The sequence below is a fragment of the Oculina patagonica genome, chromosome 2 (assembly GCF_052425735.1).
Source record: "Oculina patagonica isolate OP01 chromosome 2, crgOcupat, whole genome shotgun sequence".
Taxonomy (NCBI): domain Eukaryota; kingdom Metazoa; phylum Cnidaria; class Anthozoa; order Scleractinia; family Oculinidae; genus Oculina; species Oculina patagonica.
In genome coordinates this window covers 9,562,927-9,590,688 of record NC_135759.1, presented here as the reverse complement: position 1 = coordinate 9,590,688, position 27,762 = coordinate 9,562,927, and the positions used below count along the sequence as shown (strand labels likewise).

Below are 27,762 nucleotides of genomic sequence, written 5' to 3'. Positions count from 1 at the left end.
TAAAGCAGTGGAGATAGCGACAGCCAATTCAAGGGTGCTGTGCAAATTGGTCATAATTCCCGCAATTTTCTTATCGGAATTAATGTTCTGGAATTACATTTAAAGAAAAGCGTTTTTAATTTATTGCTTCTTGGAGAACACACAAATTAATCGAAGTGCTAAAGAAATGAACAAAAGTTTATATCACTAGTTTTTATTTTTATTGTCACACTTAAATCAATGTATAATATACATCGTGTCAATAAATGTGTTTTCTCAGTTTCGCCTTTGCTGTACGTGCTTCTAACATCTACATCACTTCTGCGACTGTGTCGCTTTATTTTTAATACAGTAATCAGGCCTGTTATCTACAAAAGGAAACAAAAAGGAGAAACAAATCAAAATTATGAAACAAAAAAACTCGTTTATAATTAGTGGTATCATGTTAAAAAAAATAAAATGACAGGACCAATTTCAAATTTTCTTAACTATGTAAATGTTTGGTATTTAATCAACGGTAAGTCCAAGTGATTCTAGGCATGGCCAATCTTTATATCATTAATTTTACCCCTTGAATTGGTTGCTTTTACGTACCGACCATCTTAAAAGCGGAAGCTCGAAACAAGCTTAGGCAACTTCTTCTTCGTACTTTTCTCCGATGCGGAGTCTTTCTTCTTTCCATGGAGTTTTAGTTGGCGGCCTTTCTTCTTCCCTGCGCAATTTTTTTAGTAATAAATTAGAAAGTAATAAAATAAATTAACGCTTCAAAGGTAACACATGTAGCGCTAATAAGTTTATCAATAAGCAAGAAGATCTAAATTGAAAAAACATCTAAAACAGAGCCCCAACTATAGCTGCTAGAAACATTGGGAAGTTTAGAACTATACAACTGGATCGAATTCATTGTTAGCAATTACAACAAAATCAGCAAACTAACAATCAGAAAAAAACCCCGCGGCGACAACATAACAATTTTAAAATACATATATATCATAACCAAAAGAAAAAAAAAGTGTGGGAATGTAACATATCGGCCCTCACCCAATGTCATGTGATATGCTTTGATGGCCTTTTTCTCGCTGTGGATTGAGACAGAAGTTATAGGACCCTCGACTACATGGTCGTCTTCCTCTTCCAGCTTAAGTTCCTCTTCTGGTGCATTGCATACATCACCTTCGCAACAAGTCATCGAGCAGTCGGAGAAAGCAAGACCCCATCCGGCTATGGCATCCCCTACTCGTTCACAAGTGCTCGCCTGGTTACAATCCTGGGTCGATCTGGTGCAATTCTTTATCACATTGTGGGTGCTGCCATCTGTTGTGAACGTCAGAGTACCGCATCTGTCGTCGTCCTCTCCTTCGCAATCTACTTCCCCTACGTCTCCGAAACACCATGCCGCCTTCACATACCATGCGGTAGCATCTTATGCTCAAAGCGGGTGGAAAAACGAAGAGGCAACCACACAGCAACAACATGGACTATACGAATTAAAAAGAATACACTCGTTCATCAGAAGAGTTATGTACCATACGATGCCAGGGAGTAACCGGGAAAAAGAACACAGTTAAAATGACTCTAGAAGAAGTTCGAAATATAAGGATATGATGTTGTCAACTATGTTGCATTGATAACGATAACGATACAGTAACGATAACGGTAACGATACCAATAACGATAAAGATATTGATGATGATATTAGCGAACCAATTAACAAATAGTGGATAACAATAATTATTTAACTTTCTACTTGTCATTTTTTAAATAAATGTCGACTTGTTTTTCCTATCGAAATGGATTGCTACAGGAATTTAAGACGTTTCCAACTGGTAGTGTTAGCGTTTGACCCCTTTGAAGATGCGCGGTAGAACGTTAAACAACAAAAATATTGCATTTGTTTAATAAATTTTACAAGTAAGAAGAGTAAGTATAGAATGCTTTCTTACCACAATCGAAGAAATCTTGATCGCCATTTTTGACACAGAAGATCTGTATTGTATCTCTTGGGGAAGGCTACAAGTGAAAGATCGTGTTCAGTAAAGGTCTTTAAACCTGAAGCAACCTAGGAATAAGCCTCACTCTACATATCAAAATTTTAACATAACATCTAGAATGTTCGCCAAATTAAAGGTGCAGGTCGACTTTACAAATTCCCTTTCTGATAACTTAGAAAACGAGTCAAAATAGCTGTATAGAAATTTCACAACTGAAAAGCACGTCCAATGTTTAAAAAATTGACATATCTAACGTGGGAAAATTGTTTTAAAAGCAAATTAAACGTTATTAAAAAAAAGAAACAAATAAAATGAACTAGTTGACCACGGAATATTGCAGTAAACAATGGTTGAAACTTGGGCGTTAAAACTGGGCTTAAGTGGCCTAAACGGATGAACCTTAGTCCGCGGTGTCTGTGGATAAACAAATTACGAAGTTTCATCTGAGTGAGATGCTTGTTCAATGACAGGTTGTACCGACTTTTAGGTTGCTTCTTCTCTTCTTTAGCATAATGATCTTATTTATCCGCACCTAGTAAAATATTTTATACTTCACGCAGAAAGCCTGCCGACTGTAAGTATGGCTCTCAGTAAATATATGAGCCGTTCATCAGGATGAACAAAATTCCTTTTACGCCATAACAAGTGCCACCTGCCACTTCTTGAGTTATTCAGGCCTTCAAGCACTTACAGGTGCTGTGTTAAGAGCGTTTAAATCAGGTGAAAACTTTTTTTCCGAGTTTTAAATTGACGAAGGAATTGCCAGAATGTTGACAAAAGGTAAAACCGGGGGGGGGGGGGGGCCACCCCCCCCCCGGGGGAAAACCACAACTATTTTTCCCCTTTTTAAAGTGAAGATTAGGAAAATGATCTTGTTATAGCGATAAAGTTCTGTACTCTGTACATGTAGTCAAAATCGACTACTGACAGCCCGTAAAAAAACACATTTATATTGCAAATCAAACCCTTAATTTAGCTATGGCAAGTCCTTGTTTAAAAGCCTGTGATTTAAATCGGTAAAAAAATCCCCTAAAGCGACCGAGGGCTCTTATGTTCTCTTCTTATGTGCTATTATTGACTCTATCGTTTTTGCTCTATTTATGTAAGTTGAAAATGAAGGGGAATGGAAGCCCGTCTCCGTTATGGAACTGCTTGCAAAATGTTGCTAAAAGTTTGTTTTTTTTTTTTCAGTGACGAGATGCCATCAGTCGTGACTTGAATGCGACGGTTTCATAGGCGATGAAGTAATAAACGAGATCAATTCTATAGCATTATCTCACTTTTTCTATAAGCCAAAAATCAGACAAATAACTCGCATGAACGAGAATCCGTTAAATTTCGTATATTATGGAAAAAACCTGCCAACATTGACATTACAGTCAAGCGGTGTAAAAGATGAATGTAGGAACCAGTCATGGTGGCGGATTCCTCTATCAGAAAACTGAACAACCATTTCTCTAACTATTTCTCCCAAGTAAAGACTTAAAATCTATTTTAATGTTTAGTTTTCACTTAAAAGAAGTCTGTCGAGAAGATCGCTGACGTGAAGCCTTCAATCCAAAGCGACAAATGCCAGCAGAAAACAAATGTTTTAAATAAGCTTTGGGTTATTGTCTTAAGGCCACAGAAATGCCAAAAAACAGCTGTATGTAATATTTTAGTAGCAAACTCTGATACCTCGCTCGCACAGCGTTAAAGTGTTTTAAGATGGATTCCGCTGAAAGTTCGAGCAATGAGTGCAAAAATTAAGTACCGAAAATCCACTTATTGTTCGGTAACATTTTATACACTATTTGAAACATCTCACTGAAATTCATTTGTCTTAGTGACCCCGTGATAAAACTCTAAAGCGTTCCCGAGAAAATATAAGTCAAACCTCGTAAAAATGTTTAAAAGGCGAGCCATTTTGTTTTAAATATATATAAACCGGCGCGAAACGTCCGTTTTAACTGAAATGTATATAAGTTCAAATCCATTTTTCTCTGGCGGGGTCAGCTTAAGAGCTAAAGTTTTGGTAGGTTTTTGTTAGGTATGCTCAAACTGTTTCCATGCTATGGGATCTCTTTGTTAACTTTATTTGTGCCTGTTTTGCTCGAATGTTCGGCGGAAACCATCTTAAAATGCTAAAAAACGGTCACCATGCCCACGAATGAAGTATGATAAAGATATTATCCTTTGGAATATAAACTACAAAATATTAATTTTCACGTGCTTAGTTCATATGTCGAGCGGGAATTATAAAGTTTGTTTTTTCGAAAAAAAAATCGATGAACAAAAATACAGGCCTAGGCTATCATGCGAGTTAACAAGAAACGGGCTATTTTATCTCTCTGACTAGCATTGCTGCAATGAAAAAGTTATAATGTGCGCGCGCTTTATTAACCTGTGTATATATATTATCCAGTGAAATAGAAAGTATTCGATTTAATAACACTGACCTTTAGATATATATCTTTTTCTCTCTTGTCAGAAGCACAACCTCCGGAACGCCAAGAAGTATAAGAATGACCCAGCACTGAGAAAACCTCTAGCTAAATATAGACACTGGCGCGCCTCACTAATTCAACCCTCAAGCAATACCAGACAGGTAGTTTGTCGAAAACTTTTAACACGACATATGGAATCGAACGCCCTTAAGGAATCAGGCTTCTCTCATATTTCGAATATAGAGAAGATTACTTTATCGAATCCAATGACTGAACCGAGTAAAGGTGTATCGAAAACCGGTGCCTTCAAGCAAAACGAAAATGGTTATCATCGAGCCGTCGGGCTTGTGAATTGGAAGCCTTTTTCGCCCTTGCTTACAACCTTTTAAAAGTTTAGAACGAGGCAATCTTGTATGTTAAAAAAATTAATTCAAGTTTCTAAATGCTTCCTATCTTAACATATTGCTGGTTTTCACTGTCACGCAATCAAAAAAAAAAAAAAGACTAGAAACCATTGAACTGCAGAAGCTATGAATTTCAAATAATTTATAGATGATAAAAAGGTAAACAATTTCTTCAAGTTTCGGGTCTGTGCGGTGTACCGTTCGCGAGTATTTTCCGAACCTTTCCACGCAAATTTATAAAGCTTAGTATGGAGACGCCATAACTGTGTCCTTCCGAGGGACACAGTATTGGCCGCCGTGATGTCAGAGAAACCATCTGGAGCTCAGCTCTGTTTACAACAGCGGCTATCCTTGGCTTAAAAGCTAGTACAATTTCACGTAAACACCCCTTATTATATCTGAAATGTTCAATCTGCACAAAACAAAACAAAACTGCTTTGTCACGGCACTCAGCTTGATGTCACATACGACGGAGAACTCAAATATTCAAAATGCTCTGTTTTAAAAACGAATGACACTATCGATCTGGAAATTTGCAAAAATATACATGTTTAGTTTATCTTTCGCCTAATGACAACGAAAATTTAGTAGGCCTAGTGAATTTGAATTTCAGATTTTTATAACGTAACATGAAAACCAAGAATACTTTAATTGAAATTTAGAGTGGCTGTGGGTATCTTGCAAAGCTCTGAATGTACTACAACAAATTTAGCTACATAAATAGGTATATTCCTCTTATTAATCCTCACCTTTTAAAATATTTTCTGCTCCACACAGTCTGACAGACTGTTAGTATGGATCTCAAGAAAAAAATATATAACCGGCAATAAAGATGAACTAAATTTCTTATCATTTTAACAAGTGCTACCTGTCACTTCTTGATCTTGAGTTATTCAGGCCTTCAAGCACTCACAGGTGCTGTGTGAAGAGCTTTTAAGTCAGGTGAAAACTTTTTCTCTGTGTTTTAAATTGACGAAGGAATTGCCACAATGTTGACAAAAGGTAAAACCTAATGTGATCTAGTCATAGCGATTAGGTTCTGTACATGTAGTCAAAATCGACTACAGATATATAGCCCCCCAAAAAACACATTTTTATTGCAAATCAAACCCTAAAGCAATGGCAAGTGCTTGTTTAAAAGCCTGTGATTTGAATCGGTAAAAAAAGTTACCCTAACGGGATCAAGCGCTCTTTTTCTCTTCTCATGTGATATTATTGACTCTATCGTTTTTGCTCTATATATGTAACTTGAAAATGGAGGGAAATGGATGCCCGTCTCTGTTATGGAACTGCTTTCAAAATATTGCTAAAAGTTTTATTTCAGAGACGAGATGCTATAATTCGCGACTTCAATGCCACCGTTTCATACGCGATGAAGTCAATAAACGACATGATTCTACAGGATTATCTCCCTTTGTCTATAAGCCAAAAAGCAGACAAAAACTCGCATGACAAGAATCCGTAAAATTTCGTATATCATGGAAAAAAAACCCGCCAACATTGACATTACAGACAACTGAGCGGTGTAAAAGATAAATGTAGGAACCAGTCATGGTGGCGGATTCCTCTATCAGAAAACTGAACAACCATTTCTCTAAATATTTCTCCCAAGTAAAGACTTTAAATCTATTTTAATGTTTAGTTTTCACTTAAAAGAATTCTGTCGAGACGATCGCTGACGTGAAGCCTTCAATCCAAAGCGACAAATGCCAGCAGAAAACAAATGTTTTAAATTAGCTTTGGGTTATTGTCTTAAGGCCACAGAAATGCCAATAGACAGCTGTCTGCAATATTTTAGTAGCAAACACTGATATCTCGTTGATCACTGCGTTAAAGTGTTTTAAAATGCTAAAAAAACGGTCACCATGCCCACGAATGAAGCATGATAAAGATATTATCCTTTGGAATATAAACTACAAAATATTCATTTTCACGTGCTTAGTTCATGTCGAGGGGGAATTATAAAGTTTGTTTTTTCGAAAAAAAAAATCGATGAACAAAAATACAGGCTATCATGCGAGTTAACAAGAAACGGACTATTTTATCTCTCTGACTAGCATTGCTGCAATGGAAGAAATATAATGTGCGCGCGTGCTTTATTAACATGTGTACATATATTATCAAGTGAAATAGAAAGTAATTGATTTAATAACACTGACCTTTAGATATATATCTTTTTCTCTCTTGTCAGAAGCACAACCTCCGGAACGCCAAGAAGTATAAGAATGACCCAGCACTGAGAAAACCTCTAGCTAAATATAGACACTGGCGTGCCTTACTAATTCAACCCTAAAGCAATACCAGACAGGTAGTTTGTCGAAAGCTTTTAACACGACATATGGAACGCCCTTAAGGAATCAGGCTTCTCTCATATTTCGAATATAGGGAAGATTACTTAATCGAATCAAATGACTGAACCGAATAAAGGTGTATCGAAAACCGGTGCCTTCAGGCAAAATGAAAATGGTTATCATCAAGCCGTCAGGCTTGTGAATTGCAAGCCTTTTTCGCCCTTGCTTATATATTAAAATCCTTTTAGAAAGTTCAGAACGAGGCAATCTTGTATGTTAACAAAATTAATTCTAAATGCTTCCTATCTTAACATATTGCTGGTTTTCACTCTCACGCAATCAAAAAAAAAAAAAAAAACTCGAAACCATTCAACTACAGAAGCTATGAATTTCAAATATTATAGATGATAAATAGGTAAACAATTTCTTCAAGTTTCGGGTCTGTGCGGTGTACCGTTCGCGAATTATTTTCCGAACCTTTTCACGCAAATTTATAAAGCTTAGTATGGAGACGCCATAACTGTGTCCTTCCGAGGGACACCGTAATGGCCGCCGTGATGTCAGAGAAACCATCTGGAGCTCAATTATGTTTACAACAGCGGCTATCCTTGGCTTAAAAGCTACCGTAATGATTCGATTTAGCGCCCGGGGTGCTTATTTACTTTTGGAACCTCAAGGGAGGGCGCTTATTCGAGGCAGGGCGCTTATTCGGGACAGGGCGCTTATTTAATTTTTCGAGAAACAACCAAATGTTCAAAACAAAACTTTAATAAATGTTAGCAAATTGTTGAAAGTTCAGCTACTTTTAAAAGAATTGTTCATTTTAGCAGTAAATATATACATGTACGGTACGGTAAATGTTCATCGTGCGTTTATCTATTCGACGTCGATGACTTCAGTAGGGGCAGTTATCCGCAATAGGGGGCGCTTATTAGAATGGGGGCACTTTTAAGAATGGGGCATGGGGACGCTTGTTAGAACGGGGGCGCTTATTGGAATAGGGGTGCTTATTTACAAAAACACATTCGAAGGGGGGCGGTTTTTCGGAAGGGGGCGCTTATTGGAAGGAGGGCGCTAAATCGAATCATTACGGTAATACAATCTGCACAAAATGGAAAGGAAAGGCATTTTTTTCAAACTAAACTGCTTTGTCACGGCACACAGCTTGATGTCACATACGACGGAGAACTCAAATATTCAAAATGCTCTGTTTTAAAAAAGAATGACACTATCGATCTGGAAATTTGCAAAAATATACATGTTTAGTTTATCTTTCGCCTAATGACAACGAAAATTTAGTAGGCCTAGTGAATTTGAATTTCAGATTTTTATAACGTAACATGAAAACCAAGAATACTTTAATTGAAATTTAGAGTGGCTGTGGTATCTTGCAAAGCTCTGAATGTCCTACAACAAATTTAGCTACATAAATAGGTATATTCCTCTTATTAATCCTCACCTTTTAAAATATTTTCTGCTCCACACAGTCTGACAGACTGTTAGTATGGATCTCAAGAAAAAAAATATATTACCGGCACACAAGAAAAAACTAAATTCCAGGCCCTCAAGCACTCACAGGTGCTGTGTAAAGAGGTTTTAAGTGAGGTGAAAACTTTTTCTCTGAGTTTTAAATTAAATTGACAAAGGAATTGCTACAATGTTGACAAAAGGTAAAACCTATGGCCATTTTCCCCTTTTTAAAAAGGAGACTAGGAATGTGATCTAGTTATAGCGATTAGGTTCTGTACATGTAGTGAAAATCGACTACAGATATATTTATAGCCCCTAAAAAAACACATTCATATTGCAATGGCAAGTCCTTGTTTAAAAGCATGTGATTTGAATCAGCAAAAACTTTACCCTAAAGCGACTAAGGGCTCTTTTGTTCTCTTCTTATGTGCTATTATTGACTCTATCGTTTTTGTCCCATATATGTAAGTTGAAAATGGAGCGGTATAGATGTCCGTCTCTGTTATGGAACTGCTCGCAAAGTATTGTTTAAAATGTTATTTTCAGTGACGAGATGCCGTCAGTCCCGACTTCAATGCCACCGTTTCATAGGCGATGAAGTAATAAACGAGATCATTCTATAGGAATATGTCTCTTTGTCTATAAGCCAAAAAAGCAGACAAAAGCTCGCATGACAAGAATCCGTAACATTTCGTATATTATGGGGAAAAAACGTCAACATTGACATTACAGTCAAGCGATGTGAACGTTAATAGTTAACAATTATTCACCGAAGTGGAGGTAAATATCCACTTCAATCACCGACACTGAGGTGAATAATTGTTTTAGTATATACCACACAAGTTGAATAACTACCGGACTAAAACATCACTTTCGGTAAGCAAAGCGACGCGCAAAGGCGGTTTGTTTCTTTTTAGCTGCTCAGAGCTGAATAGTTCTTTGCTAATCACCTCCGAGTTAACCAATCAGCGCGCGCAAAAAGCATTATTCACTTGTGTGGTATATACTAATAGAAACTAGTCACGGTGGTGGATTCCTCTATCAACAAAACTGAACAACCATTTCTCTAACTATTTCTCCCAAGTAAAGACTACATCCTTAGGTTTAATTAAGCGTATTAGAAATTTCGTACCATTTCACACCCTTTTCAACATCTTTAATGGTTTGGTAAAGCCAAAGTTTTTCTATTGCAGCACTGTTTGGGGAGGCTGCAGTAATAGTCTCGCCGACAAACTTCAGAAGCTGCAAAACCGTGCGGCTCGCATATTGTTATCCGCGCCTTATGATTCCAATACTGCTGACCTGTTCTGCAGACTTAATTGGAAAAATCTTAGAAATCAGAGGCTATTATATATACCAAACCAATTATGATGTTCAAATCATTAAATGGAGAGACACCAGATTATTTATCAAATAAATTCATCTTTCGCAATGATACAACTAGCCGATAGATTAAGAAATAATGAAATGAGGCTGGCTCTTCTTCATCCATCCATCCATCCATCCATCCCCCCCCCCCCCCCCCCCCCCCCCCCCCCCCCCCCCCCCCCCCCCCCCCCCCCCCCCCCCCCCCCATCGATCCAGCGTTTTGGGGTAATTATAGAAAAATTCACAGTGGCATTTTAAAAATAATCGCACTTTATGAAAAACGAAGGCTTCCAAAAATCGCTCATAACTTAAACAAATCGCGTTTGATCGTCATAAATCATTTGATATAATTTAAGCATTCTTCTTTCTGATTCTCAAAAATCTAAGCAATCGCTTCACGTTTTCTTGCTTTAAAACGCGCTTAAAAAAGGGAACTGTCAGCCTCATAAATACCCGCGGGCCACCTTAAAGAGAAACAATGAGGTCTTGTGAACAATCGGTCACCGATAAAAGCGTGGTTTGCAATGTGAATAAACGTTTTTATTGGCAATATTTCATCTGCCGAACTTTTCCACTTCAACTGTTTTGTATAGTTCGACATGACTTCGGTAACTGCTACCACTTCTTGTGATCAAAAGATTTATCAAACAGAGCCGTTGTTTTTACATTATAACAATGTCACCTGCCACGTCTTGAGTTGTCCAGGCCTTCAAGCACTTACAGGTGTGGTGAGAGCTTTTAAGTTTTAAATTGATGAAGAAATTGCACCACAATGTCGACATTAAGTATAACAATTGTGATGTGGAGATAGGGATTCGGTTCCGTAGTCAACATCGACTTCGGATAGGTCTAAAAATTAATAACATATTTATATTGCAAATCAAACCCTTAAGCAATAACAAGTGCTTGTCATAAAGAATGTGATTTTAAAAATTTAAAAAAAGTAACCCTAAAGGGAACAAGGACTCCTTTGTCCCCTTTTCATGTGATATGTTCGACTCTTTCGTTTTTGCCCTATTAATGATAGTTGAAAGTGGAGGGGTATTGATGCCCGTCTCTTTTTTATGGATTAGAACTGAATTAATAGAAACAAATCAGAACTGTTTGCAAAATATTGCTAAAAGTTTAATTTCAAGTGTCGAGATGCCATCAGATGCGACTTCAATGGCATCGTTTGACAGGCGATGAAGTAATTAAAGAGATCATTCTATAGTAATATCCCCGTTTGTCTGATCTATAAGCCAAAAAAGCAGTAATACTGACATGGACGAGCCAACATCTACATTATAGTCAAGCGGTGTAAAAAGTAATAGTAGAGTTTAGTCACTGTAGCGGATTCTACTATCTTCAAAACTGCAAAACTATTTCTCTAACTATTTCTTTCAAGTAAAGACTTTATAAAACCATTTCGAACTTAAGTTTTCACTTAAATAAAATACGTCGAGAAGATCCCTGACGTGAAGACGCACAAAGTAAAAAATGCCAGCAGAAAGCAAATATTGTGAATTACAGAAATGCAAGGAGACAGCTGTCTGCAATATTTCAATAGCAAACACTGGTATCTATTTGGTTCCCTTTAAATATGAGCTGTGGTGAAATCAAATACAGGCCACCATGACGAGAAACGGCCTAGCGTTGCAGTAATAAAAAAAGTTTATTATATAAACCAACGAGGAAACAGTATCTCGACGTGTGTAAAATTACGATAGCTATTTTAGGTGTGTTTGAAATTACCAATCACGCGCTGACAAGTTTGCCATGCCTCAATGGGTAATGGGGCAAAGTTTATCGATGTTAAGTCGAAACATCTTCGGATCTTCCTCGGAAATCTTCGATAATCTTCGGAAATTTTTGGAAAAGTTCGGAAAATTTTCGGAAACATTCGTATGACCTTAGGGCAACATTTTGAAAATCTTCGGAAATTTTCAGGTAATGGTTGGAAATCAAATGTAAAAAAAAAAACATTAAGCGGTTTCTAATTTATTATCACTTTTGTTAGCCTCCTACGAAGACGTTCTTTGGGCTCGTCACGCGTTTCTCCCCCACGAACGTCTGCTCAACCGAGCTGCCACTTCCGTTCGCCGGCGGTTAGCCAATCATGGCTCGTCTTCCAATGTCTGGAAAGTGGGACTTTGACCTTTAACGCTCCAAAAGCTGAACATCACGCTCAAGTGACAAAACGCTCGATCAAAATAGCGCAGGAAACATAAGCTTTACGCGTTGTACAGCACAGAAATCTCTTTAAAACAAACATGTAGCCTTCTCGAAGTAAAGCTCGCGTCAGGCAAAGCCGGACGAAAAAGAAATATGTCACAGATATTCATCCGTAATAAGATGTAACGCATCTGACGCCGTCACAGATATTAAATGCAAGTAATCAATAGCTCACGCAAAGTTTCAGACCTTGTCCTTCCAGAAAGAAAACTTTGAGTGCTTCAAACATGTCTTTCAAACAGAAATCAGCCAAAACAAACTGCTCACGCAAAACACAAAGAAAATTACAGATTGCCAAAATCTACGAACAGGAAACAAGCAGACCCGAGGCCACAGACTTGCGGCTCTATTCAACTTCAAGCGCCTGCTAGAAATACAGCATATAGTACCATTCAAAAACAAGTAATAATTAAGTAAAATAAGTCGGAGGACTATATATAGAGAACAGTAAATGTACAAATGTCACGAATGTTTATAGTCGTGTAAGCTTTCGACGCGAATCATTTTGCGGAAATTGCCCCGCGGGTGAGCTGCGTCTGTCGAGTTCCATAGACGGATGCTGATTGGTTTCTTCAAAACAAAGGCAAACCGCCGGCGAACGGAAGTGGCAGCTCGGTTGAGCAGACGTTCGTGGGGGAGAAACGCGTGACGAGCCCAAAGAACGTCTGCGTAGGAGGCTACACTTTTGTAGGCATACACCAAATTATAAACAAAAAATGACAACAAGAGCACCGGAACGCACGCTCATCAAATTCTTTTTTCTTCCAATCGACCAAAGCAATCCCCACCACTGTTTTACCACGATTTCAAATGGAATTAAACTACTAAAAGATGAAATTGCAAATAAAAGGCGGGTCGCTTTCTTTAGATATTACCCCATTTTCTCTTTAGTATGTCTTTGACTGTGTTTATAGCCCCGAAAACTTCAGCCCCAAATATTTCGAAAACGCTCTCATAGAATTTATTCGAACTTTACCAACATCGAAGCAGCCATGTGTGGTACAACCTCCTTTGGGTGATTTCGAAAAAAAATCTCTTGGTGCCGAGGAATAAGATCGAAAGTAAAAAACGTAATGACGTAATTTTATCGCTATGGCAACTCCGATGTCAATATAACACAGGTCATAAGAAAAATTTCATCTTTTAAATACAACTGTGGTGATCATTTTTTCGATAGCATTGTTAATGGCGACGAAGTTAATTCTCAAACTTGAGCGGTGTCACCACTAAAAGATTCAGTTGAGCCACCTTAAAAAGGGTAGAAAACAGTACAATAGGATTTAAATTATTGTGGTTCTCGATTGATGTCCAACCAAAAATAATATAACTCGATTTCCTGAAGAATCCGGTCTCAAGCTCACCTTCCTGCTCGTTCGTTATTTTCTAAGACTTTTATCATTCAAAATCGACATGGTACTGCAAAATGCATTTTTTTTTTGTTTTCTAACAGTATAATACGTGATTCTTTTTTCTGACATGTTTTAACTTTTTTGTTGATATTGTTTCCTTTTTTTTTTAAGAAAAAAAAAATGCAGTCAAGAAATGGCAACAAATGAACTTAAGTGAATGTAAACATTAACTTTTCAGCAGAAAATGCGTTTATTTTGCTACGTAAGATTGTAATTCAATATTCGTTTTCACATCAACAGTTAACCGAGTGTCGTGCTTGTGCGACCGAAAATTAAAGTGCAATGCTTGTTCAATAATTGCAAGGAAAAAAAAAACAGGCGGGTAAAACGTATTTTAACCACCGCCGCCCCGACCCCCCCCCCCCCCCCTTTCCCCTGCTCGATTTTCTTTTTCATTTTCCTTTTTACATCACGACAATGTTTAAATTGGGGGAGGGGAGGGAAGGGGAGGAAGGAGAGGAACAGAAAAGGAAAATGAACTGTGTTATCAAAATAAGTGAAATTTCCGCCAAATGTCTCAACAGTTTTGTCCATTTATATAGTTTTTTAGACATTAATCGAATAAAATTGCTAAGGTCAAGAATTAATCTCTTATTCTCTTACTATATTTAATGGACGAACTGTGTAAGTGCTTGTTGTTTACTTCTTTGCCTTTTTCTTCCATCGGTAATTTGTTAACTTTTCGCTAAATAAAGGTAATGCACTAATCTACGATTTATTATTTAATTCAAAATTTTTGTTTAAACAGAAAACCTGATTAATTTGATTAATACAAATTAATTGTTATTTTACCTGCTATCACTCTCAATTCTGAATCACCTTTTTCATTTTGTTTTAATTGTTTTACTAATGTGAAATTAGTAACTAAACGCCTTCGCTCAGGCATTGTTACAATTTATTGCATAAAAATTTTCCTGGCTAATGTTCATCATATCAAATCAAATGTCGTTTTCATCAATACATGCAAAGTATAAACAGAGTATTCGAAGAACTGAATAATTTAAATTAATACAACCTACAATTTAAAAAAAAATAAAAATAATGTATACCTCATATAGTGAATCTCGATTTTCTTTATGTTTTAAGCGTCATTATGGAGTGACAGCTGTCACTTAATCGTGTAACAATATATTTCAAAACCCGATAGCTTATTACGAAAAGCACTTATTGTCAAGGAAAGCTGATCAAACGAAAAACACGATAAAATGGCTTTTTTAAAGGACAAGAACTTGCAGTTGACTTACGCTGTGACAAGTACGATCAACCAATCTACCATGAAGTTTATGATTATTCCTTTGGTTGCACTGTTACTTGGAGCTTTGAAAGGTAAGAAACAAATGACAATTTGAGATTTCATTGCAATTCCCTGTGATATTTGCATGTTTGTTTCTTTTGCGCTTGGAAGGCTGTTGGTTTTGGGCTTATAAAATGCGCTAGGAGCTAGACCGGCATCTCTGATTTCTTTCACTTTCACTTTGCTTCTTAAATAGTATTCGTCATGTTATGTTTCACGGCTTTTTTTTTTTTTTTTGATGCACATGATTACTTCCACGATCTGAGAGGCACTAAAACAAAACGAACAAAATTACCAAGGATTGCGAACGACAAAATCGACAAAAATACTGCCAGGTTTTGTTGACAAGACTACATCAATCGGAAAACTATATCTATTGAAAATACCTCATCAACTGCAGCAATCGAAAGCAAGCCGCATCCTCACTGTAAAAATAAAATTAAAAAAGTTAAATTTGTATTGTAAGTAAATGAATGAATAGTGAGGCTAAGAATAACTAAAAAGCAAAATTTTGATTTCTTATTTTTATTATTGTTAATGACATAAAAATAATATCAAAAACGTAGCTAGCTTTGTTCTGTACGACACATTATATGTTACAAATTAAAATTTTTCTTTAACTGTGTTATTTTCTTTTTAAGTAAATCTCGCAGACGGGTTATTATGCCATAGCTGTTCCAGCCCCCTGTCGATGGACGACTGCACTGAGCATCAAAAGGAACTGCAATGCCCGCAGGTCGCGAACCGCTGTGGAACCATGATTGCTCATAAGGGAGATATTTATGCCTATATAAAGGCATGCGCCACGGAAAATATTTGCTCGAATTACTGCAAAGAGGGAGTCGACATAAAGGGTCGACAATGTGAATTATCCTGTTGTGAAGGAAGCTTGTGCAACTGATCGTTTGTCCGAAAGAATCGCCACGAAACATTGTTATATACGAGTTATTAAAAATGTGCTTTGTAGGTTAAATGAAATGTAATAGGGATTTAAGAATTAAAATCTTTTAAAACAGCGATGTTATCCCTGTGCCTCTTATTATATTACACCACTCTGTTATGATCCAAAATTTATTTTTGCGAAAGGTTCTTGTAAAGGGCCTGCAAGCATTTACTAACATAATCTTTTTTTAAGAAGAAAATACCTTCTTTTGGCAATTTTTCTATAACATGGAAGAGTAAAATTTTTCGTTCTTTCCTAAAAGATCGAAATACATCATTTTGAAAAAACAAAACCAGGACGGGTTGAAGTCCGCAACACACCAATGTTCCTTCATGGAACTGGCATTTATTACAGGATGTGAAGGTGGTAGGGGTCGGTGCTGTTTTATTAGGTGCGTTTTACATACCTCTCTCCAATTTTGTGCAAAGATAAAGTGTGTGTGTTTTTTTTTACATCGCGTGGTAATATGTATCAAGGAAAACAAACTTTAACTTGTTTAACAAAATAGCAGTCTTCCATCTGAATACCTCTTAGTCGATTAAATGAGAGGGGAGTACTTAAAAGATGTCATAAAGAGCGGAAAAGAGTTCGAAAATTATTGAGGGATATTAATGACTTCTTATTTCATAAAATTTACTTAAAACATTAATAAAAAAGTCCGCCATATAGCGCAAAAAATAACGTTATAAACATTAATAATTCCGCTATAGTGTTTTTTGATGTACTTATATCTGTATGGTAAATTTCTGGGTAATTTCAAAATTAAGGTGTCTCGACCCATTATATTTTGTAGGAGCACCTTCCAATTTTGAACGTCCCATTCTTAAACAGCTTGACTTCAATTACGTATCCATTATAACACATGGATTGCATTTAGACTAATCTAAACATGAGATCTTAAAATCGAATTTAAACCCATATCCGCATTTTCTCTGAAAATGCTTTACGGTATTTATATATATTGGGTGTTTGCCTTCTTCTGAGCGAAGTTTCACAAAAACTTATAGGAATTAAGGGTATATTAAAGATTTGACTTCAGATAAAGAAATTTCCTACTTTCTGGATGTTGACTGAAAGTTTTTACCACCATGCTTTTAACAGATGTCGCGTTTACTTTATCGAAACCACTAGAAACAGGGAGACTCACGTGATTTCGAAAAACAAGAAAATATGTGAATCAGGGGGAAAGTCAATGTTAAGCTTTTTTAAAATTTTTAAGGCTAATTTCATGAAACATAATTTTTTTTTTTATCATTATTTTTTCAGGGCTACAATAGATCAATGCACTTTCAAATCCCTGAGTTTATTATTTTTTCAGGGCTACAGTCGATCAGTGCACTTTAAAATCCCTGAGTTTCATGTTCCTTGAAAAACTTCTAAGGTTGTCTATCATAAACGCAAAATAAAGTAAACCTTGCAGCAATGTCATTTTTTTTAAAAATGTGTTCCGGAGTTGGCTGCCCTTCGAAAGTTGTTTTAGGACATTTTTTTAGAGATTTTAATATTTTATTTAGTCATTTTTATTTATTTATTTTTTCAACGTATTTGCCGTTCCTTGAAAGTGTTCGCTGGAGCATGCACTCTAACAGTTTCCCATTCTCTAAAAAAATAATAATAAAATAAATAAAACTGGCGAAACGGCAATCACGAGTAGAGGAGTAGAGCACTCTGGAACCAGTCAAGCCAACTTGAGGTAATAAGAATACGCCCCGTCGCCCAGCAACACACGCACAAAAAAAACGTCAAGTGGAATCTTTACTTCCAATTAAAATGATCATATAATATTATGCGGTCTTATCCCTAGCTTGTGGGTGTTGGTTAAGAACCACTCTGTTATTTCACTCTCGTGTTATCATTTTTCTACTTAATCAAACTTTTTTTGTCGATTATTATTATTTCTTCTTGTGCTTTAGATTGTATTCAAACTAGCCTTCTTACCCATTCATTCATTCATTGTTGAATAAATTGTGTTCCAACGTTTCAAAAACTATATAAAACTGCGTAGTACAATTATTAAAGGCTTTGCAAAAGTATAATAAATGACTGTCCTTTTAAACCTCTTTTTTATATTGTTGTCTCATATTTACTCGCGTTATGCAGAAAAACCATTGGCGACAAATTAAATAAGCTTAAGTGATCACAAACATAAACCTTTCAAAATAAAATGTGGTTATCTTTGTATCATCCATCCAACAGCAGCTGGACGAATCTCGTAGTTGTGAAACAAGAGATGATTAAAGTGCGATGCTTTTTTAATAATTCCATAGATAGCCTGGTTTAAAAGACCATTCTGTAACAAAAGAGACAGACTTTCAATCCAGAAGAAAACTTGCTGAGGCAAAGGAATATCACACTCTTTTTACGAATGCCTTGATTTACAAGTGGGTAAATACTAGTTATGCAACGCTTTCGAGTCACTTGTATTTTCTCGGTATACACACGAGCCTTTAGGCGAGTGTGTATGCCAAGAAAATACAAGTGACAAGTGGGATATTCCATAGTATACCACGAGAAAGTGTTGTGTAAATATTTTATACCATGCCATAGAAAATACGCTTACTAAATTTCGTCGAGAATACAGTCGCAGCGCACTATGGGAAGGTTGGGTTGAATACCGTCGAATATACAACGGCTTTCCTGTATTCCGATTGGCTGTATTTTCTATGGCATGGTATAAAATACTTTATTTCCCACTGCTCCTCCTCAAGTTGTTTCATGGGTTTACAATTCATCTTTTCTTTTATTGCAACACGGCACCATTGACAACATCGAAAAGGAAATGATGGGTTAAAAATGAGTTGTGGTACCCAAATTATTGAACATTTGGTCAATAGTCTCAACAATATTTGTCTTAGACTATATTTTTCTAAGACATCGAAATGTAAAATGCTTTAGATTAAGATTTGCCCTTTTATGTTCTTTTTATTTTATGGAAGAAATTTGGCAAGCGCGGTTTATTATTATTTTTTATTATTATTATTGTTCATCGGTCCTTGAGTAATCAAATATATCAAATATTTCCTGGCTTTAATGGCCAACCTAATTAATATAATTAATACCAAGTTAACCTGTTTGCAGTCTCAAATTTCTAATCACGCTTTTTATTTTTCTGCTTTATTGTTATTGTTTTTTTTTTTAACGAGCGCCTATGTTAAATTGTTTTCGCTTAAGCTAATGTTCATCTCATATTAAATGATCTTCTATCGATATATACAAAAGATATACAGAATATTTGAAGAGTTTGATAATTTACTTTGCACCCACCTACAACTGAGAAAAAAGGAAATATTTACTTTTTCATATCGATAACTGATTTACGTTATTTAGTCACAGCGTTATAAGTCGCAGCTGCCACTTAATCAAGTATAAAACCCGATAGCTAATTTCGGAAAGCACTTACTGTCAAAGAAAGCTGATTAAACGCATGACCCAATAAAAGAGTGGCGTTTTTTTTTTTTTCAAACGGAACACTATTGTTTGCAGTTGGCTGAAGTTGTTACAGGTACGATCAACGAGTTCACCATGAAGTTTGTCGTTATTCCTTTGGTTGCACTATGTTTCGCAGCTGTGAGAAGTAAGAAAAAAATACAACATGAGTTTAAGTCTTGGTCTAAAATTTATTCCTTTCCCTTTTTAGGCAGTTGTTTCCCAATGTGCTTTTTCGGTTTATAAAAATCCTTTCTTTTGGACCTGTGGCGGGACATGATATTTTAAGTATGAGTTTCTGATACACAGAAATACTTTCAAGATCAAAGAAGTACGGATGATGAAAGATTATGAAAGATTACGAAAAACGAAACAAAAAAACTTTGTCAGGCTTTGTCCGTGCCATCCTCGGAGACCCAGGGGCAGTTTGTGGGGCAAGAGAAACGCGAAAAAGCGGGTAAAAAATAGCGCGAAACTGCCAGTTACATAAATCAGCATATAAAAGTTCTATTGACTGAAAGTGCCCCTGGGGAAAGATTCTTACCAGACCAGTTCAAAAAGCTCTCTGAATACTGCCTCGTGATTGGGCAGAAAAATCTTTTGTTTTCCCTTTGTATTATTCTGCCCAATCGACGACCAGCTTGACTTCGGTCCTTTTGTACACAAAAGCCAGTGCTAGAATCGCTGCTGCACGCTTTGCACGCGTAGCTTGTCGCGATCGGCCGCTTGACACATCTGCCTGGTTTGTTCGTGAAAAATATACTCTTGTTTGGAAAAGTTTCGCCTCAAACTGTCATCAATCTTTCCGTAAAAGATCTGAAAACATCCATTTTTATAGCAGTGCAACAAGCTGCATATCGCACACAAACTTTAATAGCTCGCAAGTAGCATTCAAGTGTTACGATTCCTGCGATCGACCACAATCTGAAGAATCCGCCGTTTCTCCGCGGGCATGGCCGTCAAACTTTCGACGTTTTCGACCAGGGGAGGCACTAGCCGAAACGTTTCCTTCCCGAGCAAATTCTCCGCTAAAAAGCAAGACAGATATAGCGAGCGAACTGGCTTTGTGTACATACTTCGTTTGCATGAGAACACAACAAAAGGACCGCAGTCAAGCTGTTCGCCGATTGGGCAGAATAATACAAAGGGAAAACAAAAGATTTTTCTGCCCAATCACGAGGCAGTATTCAGAGAGCTTTTTGAACTGGTCTGGTAAGAATCTTTCCCCAGGGGCACTTTCAGTCAATAGAACTTTTATATGCTGATTTATGTAACTGGCAGTTTCGCACTATTTTTTACCCGCTTTTTCGCGTTTCCCTTGCCCCACTAACTGCCCCTGGGTCTCCGAGGATGTGTCCGTGCGTGACGCGGTTCATTTATTGTGTTTGTTGTTGTTTAGTTTATTTTATCTGTTTTTGTTTTTCGTCAAAGTGTTTAATATTTCCCTGTAAGAATTTTCACCACGCTGGCCTCATTGTGATGATTACGGATTTATTGCGTTCTCAGCTACGTTTCTGCGTTTACATCACACGATTGAGTTATTCGACCAGGAATTTTTGCGTGTTTATCCGGGTTCTACTGCCTCTAGTCTCTTGACTGGAACCAGAGCTAGTGCTATTTTTTTCATTGATCGTTTTTTTCTGATCTTTGCATCTTTTGTTCTAATGTTCTAAGTTAAGAAATTTAAAGGAAAAGAGCAGAAGAACTATGCTATATTAATTTTGTTTCTTTCATATTCTCAACAAGTTCACAGTATGCAGTGTTACCAGTGCTCGGATTCATCTTTAGATGACTGCACATCGAACGAAATCCGTGTCAAATGTCCAGCAGGACTTAACCAGTGCGGCATTGTGGGGTTCACAAATACCAACGGCGGTGTAACGACTCACATGTTTGTAAAAGGTGTTTGCTTTTGATCACAACTTTGAAGGACTTTTAATCTCCCCATCGGATCTTCACTGCCAACAGACTTCTCACCATTTTTTTATATAAATGATAAAAAAAAAAACAAGTCAACTATCGTCGACTGTATTTAAGTGGAATGGATACTATTTTGGATAATAATGTCATTTTATTAATAGTGATAATATTTTAATAATGAATGTAAAGCATTAATATCGATGCAAGTTCCTAGGATAAAAGACCTTTGACACGAGCTTTGCTTAAATAGGATACTACACAGGGACGAATTAAGCGATTTTTCTTGCCTTTACATAGCATCACCCCCCCCCCCCCCCCCCATTAAGTCTTGATTTAACTTTGTACCTAGGACGAATCCCAACGGGTAATCAAATGAACATGCCTCGACATAAACAACATCTTGTCTATAGACATAATGTTTGGTTTAATTTTTTTTTCATTTATTGATTCATTCTTTTTGCCAAAAGGTTGCATGGCAGACGAAATCTGTGCAGGACACAGTGAAATCTGTAAACAAGGAGATGGATTTGAATGTGATATAAAGTGCTGTTCAGGGGAATTTTGCAATGGCGGGGGTGATGGTGAAGGTAAGTAAGAATGCACTGCGGGGACAAATTAGCTTACCGTATTTATTCGATTAAGCGCCCTGGGCGCTTATTAAATTTCTGGGCCTTGAAAGTGGGCGCTTATTCGAGGCTGGGCGCTTATTAAGTTTTCACCATTTTCAGCAAGTAGTAAGCGTATTTTGCAACAAAAGTTTCTGTCAAATACTAAGAAAACTCGATCTTCGAGGAAGTCTCTTAGTAGTACTAAGTCAATTTTAATCTCGTTGTCATTAAGGTCAAGTGAAGAAATAATAATCAATACTCTTGGGTTGAAGGGGATGGGGATGGGCGCTTATTAACTTTTCTTACCTTATGGGCGCTTATTCGAGGTGGGCGCTTAATCGAATAAATACGGTATAATATCAGCGGCAAAAAACGAAAACGGAGCACATCTGTACTGCATTAAAATGCAAGGGAATTATTTACATCATATTTTAACTTGATTAAAGAAAATTGAGGCTCAGAATGACTAGAGGGGAATTAAATGTTTCTTTTTGGTTATATCGCATTTAATGCAAAAATTATACCATAGTTATACCATTACTTCTAATTGCATATTATCTGACGTAAAATATAATTAAAGCTTTGTTATAAATTTTAGGACATCCCGCAGAGGCATTGAATTCTCCGCGAGTGTGAATTTTCCTGTTGTGAAGGAAACTTGTGCAACTAAGAGTTTATCCGAGTACGAGTTGTGCTTTGTGGGTTAAATAAAATGTAAAAGGAATTTGGGAATTAAAATCATTTAAAAGAGCAATGTTATTCGTGTGTCTCTTAGTGTATTACACCACTCTATTCCCAGTATTCAAACTGCATTTTTGCAAACGTTTCTTGTAAATCTTTTCTTAAGAAGTAGATGCCTTCTTTCGGTAATTTTTAACAGCTAGTCCTGTCCATCGCTTGGCAGAGTTAACGTGTCGTCCTTTCCTTAAAATTTGGACATATATTATTTTGAAAACAAACAAACAAAACAAAAACACAAGGACAGTTTGAAAACTACCTTATTACATGAAATGTTCGCGACACGTTAATTTCGCGAATTTCGCGATTTCAAAAAAAATCGCGAAATTAAAGTAACGCGAACAATAAGTGTCGCGAACATAACATGACGCGAAAATTAAGTGACTGACATTATGTCAGTAATCAAGAAAGAATAAGTTTACACTGACGACTGAAGGAAGGAATTTTCAATGCAAATGGATGTTGTCGTCGACCAATTGACTCAAGAACAATAACTCATGTACAAGCATGACCTAGACCATGTAGGTCTAGGACCATGTAGACCATGTGAGAGATGCTCTGTTGCTATTGCCGAGATTTCGTCCCGCTCTTGCGTTTTTGGTAATTTTGACGTTATTGATCCTTTGATCAAAAACGCTAAATTAAAGTGATTCAAAATGCAAACTTTCGCAAAATCGCGAAATTTAAGTGTCGCGAAATATGCGCACCTCAAAATCGCGAAATTAACGTGTCGCGAAAATTTCATGTAATAAGGTAATATAAACAAAATAATATAATTAACTACAAAGACAAAAGAACGCTGGACATTTATGTTTAATTATTTTCTTTCCAGATGTAGGTAGTCACCTTTTCAGCCGTTAATTGAGATGTCTCGCAACCATTACTTAGTCGTCAATCATCCCACAAAATTGGCTATACCAATCAAAAGTCTTCTCCAATTCTGACCCTACCTTTTGGACACGTTAAACGCAAACCAATAGGCCGCTTCGCTTGTTTTAAGTTTGCCTTACATCAGACATAAAAAAACCGATGTTTTATTAAAACAGAAAAAGAATAAATAAACGAATACAAAAAAACACTTTTGATGTGAAACCTTATGTCGAACAGGCAATCATTTTTTTCTCAAGCATCTCAGCGGTCCGGAATCCTGAATCCTTTAATCTGATTGGCTAATTGCGCGCGCTCCAGCGGTCCGGTTTTTCTCATCCGGACCCCGCATACGGACCGCTCACGGCGCGAAATCATTTTGCATCTTTGAGTCTAACGAACACATGAAAGTTTTGCTCTCCAAAGACAAAAATAGCCTCACCATCCATTGTTATGCTAAAGGACAAAAAAGCAGTGGAATTAAAGGCCTCAAAGTTCTTCAAAAGGCGAGGTATTTATTTATTTCTCAACAAGATCAAGTTGTAGTTTACCGTTCGCAGTTTGCCGTTGTTTGTTCATCTCGCAATGATTTTCAAATTCATTCGGTTTTTTAGACTCTATCTATGTGCTAAACTGCATTGTTTATCTGTCACTTTTTGCTTAAACAGAATACTATTTACCACTCAAGGAAATGAGATTCTTTGATTAAAAACGGACAAATTAATTATCACGATATTGTGCCGTACGTAGACGCTACCCATTTCATTCAGTTTGGCACTGTTTATCAGAATAAGAATCAACGCAGAGATTATCAATTTGTTAAATACAAGTGTATTAATAGCTTGTTAAACTGCTTTTCGGTCAAAGAGTATTTTTGAATCAGAAAAATAGGCTTAGCAAAGTTGCAAAGCTTCTATCAAGACTTTTCAAAACATTTAAGCTTATAGGGAATTATTCGGGAAGCCGAAATCGATTTAAAACTGTTAGGTTTTGTGGCATATTTGTGCTATATTTTAGTATGACTTCATTTACTTTTCTTGATTTTCTGCAGTGTAAATTAAGCTGAACATTTCTTGAGTACGGTTCATTTTAAGCGAAGCTATTTTATTCGGGATTAATGTTTGTCTTGCTAAATGCTTGACTCTTGCTTGTCGATCAAGTCGGACTCGACATTGAAATCAAATCTGCGTGTATACAAACAAAGATTTTGTGACAGATTTTTTCACGGTTTCTTAAATCCAAACAAACTTAAGTAGGGAAGAAATAAAAACGTTATTTACCGGCCTAGGTCGGTCCGTATTGGGAAAAACTGTACCCGAGGTCTTGAGCACGGCCCTCGTCCTGCGGCCTCGGGCGGTACTCAAGACCTCGGGTACAGTTTTTTCCCAATACGGACCTCCCGGCCGGCAAATAACATATATGTACGACGAGGGGAGGGGAATATGTTTTATGTTTATGCAGCCGTTTATAAAGAGAAGTGTTGCGTGCAAATCCAAATAACTGATGCGAAGGAGACTGAAGTTTACAACAACAGTATCACCGTGAATAACATGTTTATTCCAGTATTACTTTTAACATTAACCGCTATTCTCTACATTGCAGTTTGTCTTTTTTAATTCACTTGCTGTCCAGAACAATGTGGGCCACCATCTGATGACCTAACCAAGGCTGTGCTCTAGCGGTGCCCGGTCGCCTCAGGCGACTAACATTTGCTCTCGGGCGACCGGAAAATAAAACTGGTCGCCCGGCCGGGCACCCGGCCCTCTTGTTCGCCGTTCCACACTGTAGTGTAGCAGGAGATTGACTGTAAAATTATGTTTTTGCAGATTGATTATGTTTTTCACGGGAAAATAGCCTTCCACACATTACGGAATCAAATGTTTACGCTTGCCGGCGCTGTCAAGTTCGTTCCACATGATTTAACACGAGCTTGACTTTGCACGTGACGGACCGCACGAACATTTTAAAAAATATAATAATTTGGGTTGAAAATCTTGATTTTTTTCTTCGAGATGGTTTAGTTCCCATTTATTTTGGTATATCAATAGTTTTTGTAAGCGCAGTGAGTTAGTGTTAGCATGAAATGAAATTCTTCACACATGCAAATTTCTGCGTCTGGAGATGTTTACAAAGGAATAGATTAATTTAGCGACGACTTGTTGCACTCTAATTAAAGCAAATCTCGATAAAATGTTGTTGTCATTCAGCTTAATGGAATTTATTTGTTTTACAACTTGATTTACTGTGGTAATTTCAAATGAAATTTCAACGATATTTATTAATAGAACTTTGGAGATATTTACGCTAATAAAGGAATTTTCGTCGGATATCACAAGTTTGTCAAAATGCAGTGGCCGCTAAAAATAGTAACAATCACTTCGCCGTGTGTGAAATTAAACCCTTGTGAACTGCAAAAAAGATTTTAAATGTAAGATTGTTGGCAGTTCCATAAATTTCTGCATGTTTAAATCAGTCCGTTTCTTTATCCAATTGCATGGCTCAGATTATCATTCAAATGGCGGTTCTTTCAGCCGTCACAAGAATAGAAACTCAACCTATTTATAATTAAATGTTCTTTCTTATATTCTTGCGACTTTCTTATTTTTTTTAAACTCTCGACAAATAAACCGATGAAACAAGAAAAGCTTGCAATTAATGATTTTAGCCCTAACTTCTCAGGCGTTCTTTTATGAAACTAGATAAGGTAAAAAATTTTACGAAAAGGTAGAAATTCTAATGTTTTGGCGCGAAAATTTCGATGGGTTTCGTATGACAGGCATACTGGAATTCACACTTTTTTGACTCACAATTCATAGTGAGTGTGCTGTGAAATAAAATCAACAACAAATTTTAATTGGTTGTATGATTTAAATTTATTGTAAATTAATTATTAACTTATTAAACCATGATAATATTAATAAATTAAATAATTAATTAATTGAATAATTAATTAGTTTGGGCGACCAACCTGAAGGGCTGGGCACCCTACCTGGCAGGGTTGGGAGCCCGAAGGGCTCCCAGAAAATTTCCTTAGAGCACAGCCTTGCTAACGGTAAAAAATAATAAAAAAATAATAAAAAAAAACCATGTCATTTCACTTTAATGAACCATGACACCTAAAAACGAGCATGCAATATCGGAAACAAAATTGGAAATTTAACCAACCACTTTATCCTTAACGAGAAAAGGCAACAAAGTGTCTCGCGTATGTAGTAAATTGTTAGACAGATTCAGAAAGAATAAACAGATAAAGATATGAGCAGAGAAGTAAATAGTTAATGAATCAATCAGTTAAATAGCCAACAAAACAAAAGAGCTAAGAAAAGTAGAAATAAAGGGAAAAAAGGAAGGAAATAAACTTAGATTTTGTTTTTCTATCTCTATCTTGCAACTGAGCTGTCCCACTTACCGATCAGTTTAGATGCCAGCGGAAATCATCTTGTGAATCTTCTCCTTGATGCTTTTAACTTCTTTGGAGTTTTTCTTTTCCCCATGCAGGTTTACCTCATCACTTTTCCTCTCAGCTACACAAAAAGGGTCAAATATGTCAATTTAATAAAGCCTTGTGTTTCAAATAATAATGGATTACCTTGGACTGTAAATATGATGCCCAATAAAAGAAAGCAAAAGTTGCTAAAGATGGTCTCCGATCTGGGAAGATAAAAAGAGGAAGGCCAAAAACCACATGGCAGAACAAATTGATGAAGGAGCTAGAAGAGATAGGTTTATTTATGGAGCAAACTGCCGGCTGAAACACGAGGCAGGGGTGAATGGCGAAGAATTATTGCAGCCTCTTGTCCCAAACGGGACGAAGATAATGATTGAGTGAGAGTTAGGTTTTAAATATTGTTTGTTTTCAATCCTTCAATTGTTCGAGCCTAACTCTTTTTTAAGTTTTTTTTCAAGTTAGTGGCATTTTTACCAAGTCACCATGCTTTGTAGACATAGTTTTAAAGTCATTTGTCCCACCTTTCTGCAAAGAATATTTAACCCTATTCAGACCGGGGGGGTGGGGGGGCTTTTGAGGCCCGCGCTGACTTTGAACTTTTATAACTTTTTTAAGATTTAACCAAACGCTGCCAAACTTTCTGAGTTTTCCTAAAATTTATCTGGCAACAAATTGGTAGGGTTGGATGATGTGTCAGGAACTTGACATCACCATGGCAACGGCATTTTGACAGGCATGTTTTCCCAAATTTGTAATTTTGCGTGTTTCTGTTAATAAAATCAACTTAAATGGCATTATTTTTACATTTTTACGGGTTTAAAGCACATTTTTGTTCATTTTGAGTACTTTGCAATGATTTTGGGTGGTTTTCTGGCATTTTGGAAAAACTTTGAAATCCAAGATGGCGGATCCAAGATGGCGGCTGTTTTGACATCATGATGTAATTGTCACGTGATGTGACGTCAC

General features: G+C 36.7%; 2 protein-coding genes, 1 long non-coding RNA gene and 1 pseudogene across 5 annotated transcripts; 2 read left to right on the top strand and 2 right to left on the bottom strand.

The window, feature by feature from the left end:
- Positions 1-177: 177 nt before the first annotated feature.
- On the bottom strand, positions 178-5,571 carry LOC144641776 (uncharacterized; annotated as a pseudogene). The gene is made up of 5 exons (XR_013568620.1): positions 5,550-5,571; positions 1,923-1,989; positions 1,021-1,457; positions 574-691; positions 178-347 (listed from the first exon to the last, which is right to left on the bottom strand). The product of XR_013568620.1 is annotated as an uncharacterized LOC144641776 (transcript).
- A 9,177-nt stretch (positions 5,572-14,748) lies between these two features.
- On the top strand, positions 14,749-15,861 carry LOC144641775 (uncharacterized). Its single transcript, XM_078500800.1, has 2 exons — positions 14,749-14,878; positions 15,488-15,861. Exons 1-2 carry the CDS (start codon positions 14,758-14,760, stop codon positions 15,745-15,747), a joined length of 381 nt encoding a protein of 126 aa, XP_078356926.1. The 5' UTR covers positions 14,749-14,757; the 3' UTR covers positions 15,748-15,861.
- Positions 15,862-18,047: 2,186 nt separating this feature from the next.
- LOC144641773 (urokinase plasminogen activator surface receptor-like) lies at positions 18,048-22,491 on the top strand. 2 transcript variants are annotated; one of them, XM_078500799.1, is made up of 4 exons: positions 18,048-18,170; positions 20,962-21,117; positions 21,603-21,722; positions 22,342-22,491. In XM_078500799.1, exons 2-4 carry the CDS (start codon positions 20,970-20,972, stop codon positions 22,377-22,379), a joined length of 306 nt encoding a protein of 101 aa, XP_078356925.1. In that variant the 5' UTR covers positions 18,048-18,170; positions 20,962-20,969; the 3' UTR covers positions 22,380-22,491. The 2 variants fall into 2 exon arrangements, with proteins under 2 accessions (XP_078356925.1, XP_078356924.1); XM_078500798.1 differs by lacking the exon at positions 18,048-18,170 and adding an exon at positions 19,273-19,363.
- Positions 22,492-24,884: 2,393 nt separating this feature from the next.
- LOC144641772 (uncharacterized) lies at positions 24,885-27,139 on the bottom strand. Its single transcript, XR_013568619.1, has 2 exons — positions 26,758-27,139; positions 24,885-25,006 (listed from the first exon to the last, which is right to left on the bottom strand). It is a non-coding gene; the product is annotated as an uncharacterized LOC144641772 (long non-coding RNA).
- Between the last annotated feature and the right edge of the window lie 623 nt (positions 27,140-27,762).